Source organism: Lissotriton helveticus, chromosome 7, assembly GCF_964261635.1.
Source record: "Lissotriton helveticus chromosome 7, aLisHel1.1, whole genome shotgun sequence".
NCBI classification, from domain to species: domain Eukaryota; kingdom Metazoa; phylum Chordata; class Amphibia; order Caudata; family Salamandridae; genus Lissotriton; species Lissotriton helveticus.
In genome coordinates this window covers 206,353,554-206,367,720 of record NC_136068.1, presented here as the reverse complement: position 1 = coordinate 206,367,720, position 14,167 = coordinate 206,353,554, and the positions used below count along the sequence as shown (strand labels likewise).

The 14,167-nt window shown below is 44.3% G+C and overlaps 1 protein-coding gene across 1 annotated transcript in view; it reads right to left on the bottom strand.

The window, feature by feature from the left end:
- Positions 1 to 14,167, bottom strand: part of TGM5 (transglutaminase 5) — a 199,850-nt gene that overhangs the window by 14,614 nt on the left and 171,069 nt on the right. Inside the window, exon 10 of the mRNA XM_078651955.1 lies at positions 6,255 to 6,653. Coding sequence (XP_078508081.1) covers positions 6,255 to 6,653 — 399 coding nt within the window. The remainder of the gene's footprint in view (positions 1 to 6,254; positions 6,654 to 14,167) is intronic.

Genomic DNA, 14,167 nt, shown 5'->3' with positions numbered 1-14,167 from the left:
TTGCGAAGTAATGTCCCTGGTGATGTACTGACACCTGTAATCACTGTAGCAAAACTTCCTGATGTAGTGCCTGCAATGTAATTACCCCTGATGTGCTGCCTAGGATTTTATGGCGGTAGCCCTTCAAAAGAGCTGTTTAGGTCTCGCGCCTAGCGTTGCAATGCGCAGCACTGCTCACGTAGTGTGAGACCTCTTGTAAGTGGGTTTTGAAAGCTGACCACATGGTCGTACGTGTTTTACTCTCGCCGCTGCTATTGGGTTTCGCGTGTTTTTTTAAAAAAAAGGCTTGCAATTGGTCAAAGGCGGACACATATCCCGCCTTTGCTCCGCCCATTCCCACCGGTGTCTAGCATGCGCACCAGCGCGGCACAGACGACAGTCTCCCTCGCCCCCGGCCGCTCCTCTGTGGTGCAAGCGCACCACTGGTTTCGATTCCCACGTCAGCTCCTCTGTGGTGCACGCACACCACAGGTTTCGATTCCTGTGCAGCAAGTTCACAGAATCGAGGTATTCGTTGCTTCGGGAGCTCGTGCACAGGGTGTGGCGTAACCTGGTATTTCCGCTACTTCGTGTACTTTTGTGATAGCACGCGCTGATGAGACAGGCTTAGTTCACCCTGGTGTCTGTTGAATTCCTATGGGGCTGTGGTGTCTCTGGGTGTGTCTTTCCTTGAGAGTGTTTCCGTTTTTACAGTGAATATCTCCAAACACCAAAGGCTACATAAACCCCTAAGGTATTGCATTGCACAGACACCAGGGACTGCAGAAACACCAGGCCAGCCACAGATAGGGAAGCCCTCTGGGGCTAATTACAGACTTCAGAAGGCAGGCAGAAACGACCCAGGACTAATTACAGATAGCTGAGTACAGAAATATGTTCATCCAGCGCTCTCGTGAGGTCTGCTTGCCCATGTTCTGTCGCAGTCTTGAGGATTCCTTCAGTCCCGGCTCTTCTGTTCTTTTGCTATGTTGTGTTGTATTCTCTGATGCAGGAGTGCCCAACATAGGGTCTGATTTATGCCAGATTTTCAGGATATCCACTGGCTATGTAAACATGTATTTACGACTACACCATACCAGGTAGGAGAATCCACTGACACATGATGCAAAACTGAATATTATCTGTATATGCCGGCATGAATCTTATCTTATCTTATCTTATCTTAATGGGGTTTTTTATAGCGCTCTGTCACTGTAAGTTTCCTGGCGCTGATTGGGTGCTGAGAGATGTGAAGGAGGGGAGCTAGCTAGACTGTGTGAAAAGACTGGTTTTCAGGAGTTTTCTGAATTCCAGAAGGGAGTTGGATGATTTAAGCGGAAGGGACAGTGGGTTCCAAAGTTTTGGGGCCAAGTGGGCAAATCTACAGCCACCAAATTTTTTAAGCCTAATTGAGGGTGCAGCTAAGAGATGGCGATGAGGGGACCGAAGGTTGCGTAGCGGGCGATAGGGGGTGACTAGGGATTTAAGGAAGGCGGGAGAAGTTCCGAACACAGCTTTGAATGTGAGGCAGCCGATCTTAAACGCAGCCCTCTGTTCGATAGGCAGCCAATGGAGTTTGCGGAGTAGTGGTTTCGCCGACTGCCACTTCGGGATTTTATAGGCCAGTCTGGCCGCCTGGTTCTGCACAATTTGAAGCCTATGGAGAAGATGTTTGGGTAGGCCATGGTACAGAGAGTTGGAAAAATCCAGGCGGGAGAGCACCAGGGCAATCAAGACTTGAATCAGGGCCTCAGGTGTAAGGTGATGGGAGACTTTCCTGATTTTTCTTAGCTGAAGCATACAAGATGACACTACAGCACCAACCTGAGGCTTGAGGGAGAGCTCTGTGTCTATGATGACCCCGAGACTCTTTGCTGACTTCGCCGGGACAGGCGGGGAGCCAAGCTCCACCGGCCAGAACTGTGGGCCCCAATAAGTGGGGCTGTCACCCGGGAGAATTAGCTCTGTTTTCCCCGGGTTCAGCTTGAGCTGGTTGAGGTTCATCCATTGCTTGATGTGTAACATGACTGCTTGACAGTCATGGGCTGCATTAGGAGAGTTGAGGGGGAAGATAATTTGCAGATCGTCTGCATAGTTGAAGACGGTAATGTCCCACCTCTTCAAAGAGTGGATGAGCGGTTGGAGATAAAGATTGAAGAGCAGGGGGGACAGGGAGGAGCCCTGGGGCACTCCGTAGGTGGATAATTCCTTAGCGGCCATGAAGGGGCCTAGACGTACCGCCTGGGTTCTGCCTGTCAGAAAAGAATTGATCCAGGCCATAGCCAGGCTGCGGATGCCAGCTTGTTCGACACGGTGGAGAAGGATGTTATGGTCAACCGTGTCGAACGCCGCCGACAGGTCAATAGGACGAGCGCCTGAGGAGACCCTCTATCGGCATTGCCCCATAGAGAATCCATAACTGCCAGGATCACGGCCTCGGTAGAGTGTGCAGGTCTGAAGCCGGCTTGGTTCGGTTCGAGGTAGTTGGTACGCTCGATAAACTGAGAGAGGCAGCTGGTAACGTGTGCCTCCAGGAGTTTGGATAGGTAGGGCAGGAGAGAAATAGGCCGGTAGTTGGCAAGGTCCTCCGGATCGGCTCCGGGCTTTTTCAGTAGGGGTACTAAAACGGAGCCTTTAAAGGAATTGGGTACTATGCCCATCTCAAGGGAGATGTTTAACAGAGGCAGAATGAATATCACAGGGCCTTCTAGTCCCACATTGCCTACTGGATGGTATTTCTGCACTGGTTTGAAAGATTTACTCTGTTTACAAATGCCACCTGGAAATGTTGTGAACAACAGATCAGTCTTTGTGAAATCAGGTGTATTTATTTTTGTGCAGTTTCATTCAGTGTTCTACTGAGCAGAGGTTGTTGAAGTCATCCATGGTACTAAGACTCAGGTTGACTGTGAACCCTTTCACCAGCAAGTTAGCCGCAGTTAAGGTCTCTGCCTCATTTGAATATTTTCAGATTGCCTGACTATGATTAAATCTTAAACCTGACATTGTTTATATTCAAGCAAAGTCCAGTTAAAGAAATTAAATAAAATATGTAACATAGCTGCTACTTAACCCCTTCACGTATAGCGTTTAAGTGCACACAGCATGTTATAGATATATTCTTCCTATTTACTATCAATTATTTTATTTTTTCTATGTATCGCCTATATTGCTTACAGGTTATTTGAATACTTCAAGAAACATGGGAGGTGAGAGGGGCGGCTGTAGGCTTTAGGTGCTAAGGATCCTGGTCTGGATTGACACATGTTCTCTGATATAAAAGTTGTCTCTCATTGTGTATGTAGGACATAGACGGTCTGAGGAGATTTTACTCCTTTCTGAAATTTCAGGTATTCTTTTTCAAGTCTGAGAATGGACTGAATTCTAGGGTTTGTGGAGCCCTGTGTATAGAAGGATATGTGTGTGAACTGCTTCTGTCTAGCCAGATAGATATCTATCAGATTAAGGGAGGCCAGCTTTAGGCTTTTGACAGGCTGATGATTTTAGAAGACCTTTGAGCTATCGCCCTTCCATGTAGAGATTTCTGAAAGACACAATATTTACACATCTGTGCTTTACTAATGTTATGTTTTATTGTTTTGTGTAATATGTTATGCATCAGCCTTGCCCAGTGCCTCTACTGAGATGGTCTGTACTTTACGAAACCATTCATAAATAAACATTTCTAGGTAGATCATGCATGATGGGTCTCCAGTGTTAATGCCTTTAGACCACATCTCCTCACCCTTGATACCTGGTGGCGGTTCAGTATATATGTGGTGCAGGCACATACTAGTTTATTATGCTGTGTGCTTTTTACATTGGCTGCGCACGGGGAAGGGTGGGGGCACTGGGTCACGTCGGTGGTGGAAAAATAACAGTAAATAAACAAGCATTTGCAATACTATAGGTATCGCGTTACTGAATGTTTGAGCTATTGGTGTTGCATTATTATTAGCAATGCCAATAGTTCAAACTTTAATAATGCGAGACCTATTGCATTGCAAATGCTTGTTTTCACGTGCTAATTGCCTCCCGGTGTCCCCTGTTTAATCCTATTTCATAGAGGGGCTGTCTTCCCTTACCGTGTGCTTCTTCTGAGCAGATTCCATTATAATACGCTTTGAATGAATAAAAGGGCATTTGAACTGCACAGTGTTACTCCAGAGATTGTCCTGGCGCACTGCACTACGGTAATCTCTGCACCGGGGCCTTTACAAGTCAAATGCTGCCAATAGCTTTGCTACTCAGAGTGGTGACCAAATAACTCCACCCCTTGATGTAAGGTCGATGGTACTCCTTCGTGAGATCTGAAATGAATGGATGGCCGACCTGGTATTAACAGCGCTTCATGTGGGGTCTACGATTCCATAGGTGTGGTACAATGCGCAAATCACCATGTGGGGTAGATGACCTATAGCTAATGGTAGGCCAGTGTTCAACTGGGTAGTTTGAAAGAAGTGATCCCTGGGGCACAGCAAATACAAGTGAGCAACCAACAGTGGCAGAACTTGAAAATAAAGGGTAACTGAAGTAAATCCAGTGTCCGGCTGAGGTATGACAGATGGTAATTCGTTCACCAGGCAGCAAGACACATCTAAGAAAAAGTTACAACATCAGCCCACCCTACTTGGTCCTGGCTTTCTTGCACACCCAGATATGGCCACCAAGTGCCAACACCTGCAGCACACGGATCCCTAGCGCTATGCACATTCCACATCATTCCCATCTACGTGCTTCAACATCACCTGGGAGCCAAAGTAAAACATCCCCTCATCACTGAAACATAAGGAGCACAAGACGAGATATAGCTCTCTCCAGCACAACAAAAAACAGTAGGAACATTTTACTGTATGTGCACAAACCCAGGCAAGCAGGTTACATCTGAAGAGCATTGCAATCTGCATGGATTCTTGGTAGTCAGCGACAAAAACTAAAGAACACGTTGAGTCAGAATTAATGATTAAATTATTGTGACAAACCGCCGACAGTGTCAACTTCAATAGGTTCTTAAACAAGCATTTGCAATGCAATAGGTCTTGCATTTAAAAGATTTTGAGCCACTGGCCTTGTAAATGACAAAGCCTTTTATTTATGTGTTGTTTTAAAACAGATAAATAAAAGTCATTGTCATTTATACTGCCAATAGCTTAAACTCTCGCAAATGTGAGACCTACTGCTTTGCAACTGCGATCGTGCTATACATTTTTTTTAAAGCATTAGGAGAGAGTGTGTCCTGCCTGCAAAGCTATTTGAGAAAATAGTGCTCGGAGGCTGTAATTAACCCCTCCCATGCTGGTAACGGAACCACTCCGTCACCAGCCACGGACGCGCTGTGCTGATGACGGAGCGGTTCCGTCACGGCCTGCTCGGCACGCCTGCGTGGCGCGGATTTCGCGCCTGTGATGGACGTTCTATTGAGCGGGCGGGGCCGTGACGGAACTGCTCCGTCATCAGCGCAGCGCACCCGAGGCTTGTGACGGAGCGGTTCCGTCACGAGCATGGGAGCGCCGCGCGACCCCCCAACCCCCTAGCACTGCGGCGGAATTGCCGCCGCAGCGAAGGGGTTAAAGCCTACTAGTAACAACACACATAACAGGGGGTGTCGCCATGGGAGGTTACAAAATGAGACAAGGCGATACTAAGGAGATACTACTTAGCCTATTGCCCAATGAACAGCCACAGTTTACGGTGGCCAATGGCACAAGGCAATAAAAATATGGGCGGAGCTTCATGTCCCTACCTGAATACAGCATACCTTGCAGAGCTGCGCATGCGCTGCACAGGCTTGACCAAAAAATTGTGTGAAGGGTAAAAACAAACAGTTCCAAAATACACACTCCAAAAACATAATCAACAGAAAAATGCACTTGTAAGTAAATCAAGTCAACAAGGCTAAATCATTAATGTATTAGTTCATTTATTTAGCAAGCAACACTCTACAGCAGGGTGCTTTAGTTTCCTGTCAGAAATCGAATTCAAGTGTTTGCCAGTTACATATTGTCACCGCCAGCATATAGAATTTTGACTATTTCATTTACCTCAAAAGGGGAATATTTAATCTATTTTGTTAGCATCCTGGATCTGACTTCTGATGTCTAATGGTGTATTTTTGCTTTCATTTTACAGGTATATATCCAGAAAAAGTATGGCATGCTCTGTTCAGTGTCTAAATAATTGCATGACGCAAGTGGAAATGGATAGTAACTGGTCAGCTGAAATTTTTACCAGGTTTGGAAAGTGCAGCCAATAATATTAATACTACTTTCACTTACCTTCTTTCAGCCCCAATGCTACATAAAGGGAATCTGTCCAGAACTGTTTCAGTGGTTTCCCAGCATGCCCCACGGACTGCGCGCTTACATTCAGTTTCAGGTTCTTTGCATGACCTGCCAAGTTTGCTGTAACCAGAAGGAGTTGGATTGTTTGCCCTACATAGGGGAATTCTGCCAACTTAAACTTCATAATCAACATGGCCTCTTTGAGGGACCTGTTGAGGCGTTCATCCTCCTGATCACCGTTTTCTAGAGAGTCCATGTGAGATACAGGTGACCCGTTGCTTTGAGAAGAATGGAGGGCTGCAGGCTTCGAGAGAGCGCGAGAAGGCGACCTCATTTCAAGGGGCTTTAACATCTTCCTGGCCTTCATGAACACGTTCCTTTCTTGCTGGGAACCTGAAACAAACAGAATAGAACTTCACTTGTTTTGTTTGTGTTTCACACATACAACAAATATGGTCCAACAATGAAAAAGGTCTGTATATAGCCACAAAAGTGCCTGTATGGATAGTGGCGTGGTGCCAGACATTCTACAGATTTGTGCGGGCGCTCATGGAACACTTGTCCTTCTAAAGCAACACAAAGCACCACAAACAGTAGCAATAGATACATTTTCATGTGCAAAATCTATTTCGCCCTGATGGTTGACCCTTCGCAACTCACCCAAACCCCTTGCCGCCCTCCCTCTGCTAATAAATGCAAGGCGGCATGTCTGGGGAGGGTCAGTTAAAAACGTAAGATTTTGGTGCAAAGTGTATTTGGCAAATAATATACTGGCCCAATCCTAATACCAAAGAAAAGCAGGTGCATGCAAAGGGTTAAGTGATATATCTCTATCTCATGATATACCCACATGAACCATGTGTGCTTTATAATAAAGCACAAATCGTATATATGTCTGACCTCTGTGTTGGTGTCTACACCTAGCAATTTGTACCAGTGGCGCCGTGAACCCCCTCTTTAGCAGTTTAAGAGGAGGTAGCCACTGAAGGCCATGACCTTTTTTTGTAATCTGGGATTCTGCTAAAGGTCTCTGCTTGTCTGTTCACTCTTCTGTCTGCACTCTGCAGAGAACGGCTGCAAAGTAAGCCTTGTTCAATGAAGGAGACAGAAATGAGGAAAACATCCAAAGAGGGCAGACAGCAACACATGGAGCTGTGGGGAAGAGAAAGGAAAGAAAGAAAAGAATGTGAGGAAAGACAATGGAAAAGAAGGGCAGCAGAATAAAGGGTCAAAGTTGAAAGGATAGAAAATATGAAAAAGGAAAAGTGGAAGGGATGTAGGGTGAAAAGAACAAAGGAAGGGTGCAAGGCTGGATGGTAGGAAGGCTTAAAGAATGGATATATTTAAGAGTGGAAGGATCAGTTGAAAGGTGGAAGAAAGAGGGTACTGATAGGTGGATGCAAGGATTAACAGAAAGGTGAAAGAATGGATTATCAACGTGCGAACACAATGATCAATGGATGTATGATTGCATGAATGGGTGGATGCAAAGGTCAAAGGATAGTAAAGGTGAAAGGATGAATGTATGGAACAGTGGAAACATGGATGATCGACTTGTGAACTAAATGATAAATGGATGTATGATTGCATGAATGGATGGATGGAAAGGCAGTGCAGAGTCTCCACTGCTCCACAACACGAGGCTCTGCTGACACAGATCAGCCAGTCAGACAACCTGCCGGGGGATTGCACTGCACTACCTCAGGGTACAAACCCATGTGCCCACTACTATATCACTGTCTGTGGACACCCCTAACTGCCGATGGACCACTTAAATAAAGGTTGAGCCTCGATTGTACCCCTTACCGTGTCAAAATCATTGAAAGCGAGTGGGATAGCTCTACCTCCTCCAGAAAACAGTACACTTACTAGAAGGAGTGAATTCAATACATGATAAGGTGTATCAAATACGTCAACATCAACGTTCTTCGGATTTCAGTATTGCGGGACCCACAACAGCAATAATAGTAGTACTGAGTGCGCACTCCAGAAAGAGTGTGAAACTGAGTTCTATAATGAAAAAACTCATAAGGGCAATATGTCCAAACACCAGTCATATAATCCTTTAACGGCAAACCATTGCTGAATGGACAGGAAACTCACTGTTCCTCCTGTTCCTCTTACTTCCACTTTCAACGACCGTAAATAGTGCTTCATGATTGGCCTCCAACAAAGTAACAATAATTACTATCTACAAGACAACCGCAAATGGATACAGTGTCTCAATAGAGACCTTGATTGCCCGTGCTGGATACAAGGAAGCACGGGAAGACGACCCTGCAAGGATAATCACTGATGTCTTGGAACACTAGACCCTGTCCCTTCTTATTCGGGTGCCATGTTTAGACTACTCTCATATTGGTAACCTATCCTGAGAGAGAGAGAGAGAGAGACCATGGACTGCGTGAACTGCTAGTCCAAACAGCATTATATGTAAAGAGCATGCTAAAAGGAAACCATATAAGATACTAAAGGTCACCCAAGTGTACAGAACACCTGTGTTTCAAGAGTTAAAGTACTCTTACATTCATGGTCAGTACTGTGTCAGACATTATATCTACTAAAGGGTATCAAAATGTCCAATGCTGCTGATCTCACAACTATACAATACACATCAATCGCAAAAGTCACTCCTACAGTATATAAAAAACAACACTGTGTTCACCACATATCTTCCAACTGATACAGGTCGTATACAGTCCTCCGTACAAGAATAAATATTCAAGGTGTCAGAGGGCATTACACATTCGATACCGACAGACATCCGTAAGATCCTTTGTAGTATTCTGTAATATGTCCATCCATTAGTACTGTCTGATATCGAGAGGCCTCACAATGCTTCATCCGTGTGCATTTTTTTGAATTACTTCAGCAACCTCTTATCTAATGTAATCCTCTGCACCTCCTTTTTCATGTAACATTTTACAAGGGATGCACCTTTAGCCATGAACTTTATTCTCTTTCTCTGTTAGCATATATGCCGTTAAACCATCTGAGTTGTCTAGTCCACAAATGACAGCTTGTAAGGACACATGATAACATAAATAAAATTTGTGTATTGCAATTAGATAAAAGATCTCAATGTGAGATGTTTCATGTTGTTTGCTTATTCTTTGGTATTCACAGTAAATATATATACTTGGCAGTAGCCATGTTTGCAATGCCCCAAGAACTCTGGTGCCCCTAACAAGCCCTCATTGTTGTACATGGGCTAATGTCTTTATGAACAGTCCGTAGTGTTTTTGGTGCATGTGAGTGCAAATAATGATGTGTGTAGTATAATCTTTAATAGTTCTTCCTCACTGAAGCAATCTCCCTTATGGTAACAACTTCTACGTAGCCACAAAAACTGACCATATAGTAGACTGTCTCTAAATGCATGTGAATGTTATGTTATATAATTTTATAACGCGCACAGCTACTTCGAAGCTCCGAGGCTGTTGTGTTATGCAGTAATGAGTTGATATTAGTAGTATTAGTAGATCTACCCGTTAGGTGGGTTGTGTCATGTCTGAAAATACCCAAACGTTTACTACTACCAACTGGGATGCCCAATAGTATTTACATACATTCAGGATTGCTAGCTCTCCTTCATAAACTTCTCTCCGCACTTTGTAGAGCCTCAACTTCTTTGAAGAAGTTGTATGGGATTTTATATGGGGTGTTCTGCAGTACATATAGTAGTCTTGACAGGGTCATCAATTTAAAGAGCACAACTCCACCCATCAAAGAGAGCGGGATCACTCGCCAGTGGGCCACGTCTTTGCTGAGATGGTCCATGAGTGGGTAGAGGTTTTAAAGGAAATCCTCCTCATTTCTCATTATATAAATGCCTAGGTATTTGAGCCCACTGTGTATTATTGGAGCCATACATTGGCTTATAAATTTGGGGTTGGCCCCATGCAGGGGCTAGATCAGGGACTTATGCCAGTTAATTTGGTAGCCATAACATCCTTTGAAAATATAAAAAAGTAAGCAGTATCCTGTTTACCGTAGTGTAGGGCCATAGGACATAGAGCAAAATGTCATCAGCATATAGAGAAATTTGTTTCCCCCATCCCCTGCCATAGTTAATGCCTCTTATCAGGGGGTCCAGTAGAACCCATTCTTTCAAGGGTTCCAATGCGAGCGCGAAGAGCATCAGGGACAGTGGTCTCCCCTGCCTGGTACCCCCATGCAGTTTAAATAGACACTACAAGACGTTGTTCCCCTGTACACAGGCTAGTGGGCCGTGATATTGAAGCTAGATCCACTGACAGAATTTGGGGCCAAAACCCAACTTTGTCAAAGCAGCAAAGAAGTAGCTCAACTCGATGCTGTCGAATAGCCATTTGTGCATCGAGAGAAAGCATCACTGCATGCTCAGCCCGAATGGCCGTGGTCGATTGGAGCACTCCATATAAGCGCCTAAAATTGATCTAGGTCCCCCTGTGGGACATAAAGCAGGATTGATCCGGATGGACAACTGATGTGATGAATGGTCTCAGTCTATTAGCCAAGGCCTCTATGCTCGACTCCCTCCTGGGCTTCATTACACATATGCTGCCTATACCCTGCTATTATATCTGCAGTACACTTGAACAGTTCTATAGGTAGACAGTTAGGTCCCTTGCTTTGCCCGACTGCAAATCCCGAATCACCTGCTCAATCTCATCTGTTGTCAAATTTTGCTCTAACTCCGTTCTGTCTTACCTGGAGAGAGTAGGAAGGAGGAGGTCCCCCAGAATCTCCTCACAGTCAGTGCCCGACCTGCCGGTTTTGGAGGTTTAAATGGTCTTGTAATACCTAGTGAATGCCTCCGCTATTTTAACCCCCATAGAATGAAGCCTAGACTCAGCGTCTCTTATCCCTAGGACCCAATTCTGTTCCCTGCCTCTTTTGCTTGCTTTGTAGCCTATGTCATATAGTTGACACTGCTTGGCACTGGCATATGAGTGCGCCCTGTTCTCGGTAATGTCTTTAAGTTTTTGTTATTTTAGACTGAGTTTAGGCTGTAGCTGCTGGGTAGTTGCACCACCCTCCAACACCTGGGTCGCGAGCACCAAAATCTCTCTTTCTAAAGTGTCACATTGTAGCTCCGTTCCTTCTTTTTCTTCCTGATCATCGCCTGGGTATGCCCTGGAGAACAGTCCTAGATGCTTCCAAAAATACACATGCCGACCAGACTGTGCCCTCATTCTCCTGAAAGTATTGCTCTGCCCCCTTTCACTCATTTTGTCTCGGAAGGATGCTTCTTTAAGGTACCAGGGATTAATACTAGGAGGCAGTGTGGTGTTCCTGGCATGGCCATCTAGAACTATGTCGAAGGGAGAATGGTCAGAGATGCCCCAAGCCCTGTGAGTGGCACAGTGAAATTGGTTAGCAAATGGTCTCTGTGTGTGAGACATAATCCAGCTTGGACTGACTACTGTGGAATGCAGAAAAATAGGCGAATTGTCATGTCTGGATTTTGTTTGTGCTCAGGTACACCTCATTTCACATTTTAGGTCCCAAGAATCATGACACGCCCCCCAGACGAGTAGCAGATGGACATTCCTTCTAACAGGAGTGTTTTTAACTATGCAGCAGACAAAAGCCTTAAAGCAACTCGTGTGCACCACCAGGAGTCAGTGTATGGCTGTCTGGGCACTAGGTTTATTAATTAGGCAACATTCCAGACAGCATCATTCTCTTTAGTTTAGATAAATAATGTTATGGCAAACTAATATATAGACAGTGTGATAAAAGAAGGAATGGAAAATCTGTCCCAATATGTGAAGTGTAAAAAGACACCCACGGAAGAAACTAAGATAATCTTGACTGTGAAGGGAAGTTCCTCATTAAATACATTAACTTGAATACAGACCCCCAGTTCTGATGGCTGAATAGACCCAATTAACATAGACAGACACACTGAGAGGGAGTGAGACTGAGAGAGACATAGAAAAGAAAGAGAAACACTCAGAGAGACAGAGATATACTGAGAGACAGAGTGGAAGAAAGAGAAAAACTGAGCAAGAGCGAGTGAAAGAGACAGACATACTGAGAGAGAAAGTGAAGGAGACATAATGAGTGAGAGATACTGAGACGGACCAAAGATTAGAAATACAGAAAGAGACAAAATGAGCGAGAGAAAGAAATAGACATACTGAGAGAGAAAGTGAAGGAGACATAATGAGTGAGAGATACCGAGACAGATCAAAAGATTAGAAATAAAGAAAGAGACAAAAAGAGCAAGAGAAAGAAATACACATACTGAGAGCGAGAGAAAGCTATTGCGAGAGAAATACTAAGGAACATTCTGAGAAAAAGAAATAGTGAGACATACTGACAGAGGGTAAGAAAGAGAAAGAGAGTGAGGGAGGCATAGAGGTATAGAGATATATATATTCCAAGAGAGTGAGAGGAGAAAGAGAGAAAGTTTCAGAGATAAAGAGGGAGATAGATACATATTGAGAGGGGGAGGGTGACAGAGCGAGAGATATATACTGAGAGACAGAGAAAGAGAGAAATACACGGAGAGACAGAGAAAGAAAGAGAGAGAGACACATAGAGAAATCAAGACGGAGAGTGAGAGAGAGAGCATGATGTGTCTGTAACAGGAACATTATCTTGACTGTGTAGGGGTGGGTGAAATGTTCCGTTCTGCTGGTAGAATTGGTTGAATTTTGCCGAGTATCTGGAAATTTCCACCAAACACCGCATGGCAGAATGTTTTCTTGCACACGCAAAAGTAAGTTGGCAAGCGCGTGCGAGATTTGGCATCCCCTACCTGATTTTCAGTCACTAGGAGGACATCTGGCGAAATGATTCCAAAGCAGACGGTCACGACTATTCGCGGTCAGAAGGCTACCGCTATGTTATAAACAGAGGCAAAGGGCAGTTGAACAATAATGAAGTACTGAATCTTGTTCTTCAGTTTCAGAATTATCAGCTTCACTTCAAGAACACAGAGAGCTGGTTATAAAGAGATATGCTTAAGCCATACTTTATGTCCTGTTAGGTGCGCATCTTTATTGACAGACTATTAAAGGTATCTTATTTGTCTTTAGATATCCAATGTGACCTGCAGACATCAAGGCCCAATAGATTGATGATTGAGGGTGGTGATATGCATTGTATCTGTTTTCTCTCTAATCCCATCCCTGTTTTACCCTTTTCATTATTAGCCTACCTATTCTTGCTGTGGGAAGTAGATGGTGAATAGGGGGGGAGAGGTAGAATAGAGCATCTCTCTTTTTAATGCTTTCTGGCAACTGTGAGACTGGACTTGACACTTCGGGCAAAACGTGCAAGAGATGTTCTAGTTACAAACACTGTGACTCACAAATCATAAGGGGATGCAGCGGCACAAGGACTTTTCAGAATGTACTAAAATCCTTTTAAGAGCCTGAAAAGTTTTACCAACTCATTATAGGGCTGTTGTGACACATTCCAAATTGGAAGTAGAAGGTGCACTCTCTATTTATTTATGATTTCGAAAAGGTTTGAAATTGGAATAGCAGTTGTAAACTACTGACCTTTTAGCATCTCATGAGTTGGGGTGGTAACTGATTGACAAAGGAAAACCTGTCCCCTTGGGAATTATTTTGATGGGCACAAGAAATAAAGCATTGGTCCAGAGGACCACTGCCTGCTCCCTCCAATGTCTTCCCAAATGGGAAACATTTATAAAAATAAAATTAGGCACCACCTGTCTCTTTAAAAGATGTGTGGCTTTAAAAATATATTTTCTGCGGGGGAAAACATAGACAGACACTAAGGACTGCTGTCTCTTGCAAGCCTTAATCCCTGTATTTGGAACTATATAAAGGAGGCTAAATGTGACTAGCCTAATTAATATTGGTTAGGCAGGTCCCTTTACAACCATCTGAGAATAGCCCATTTTTGAATCAGCATAGTAGGACATAAGTCCCAGTCACAAATTG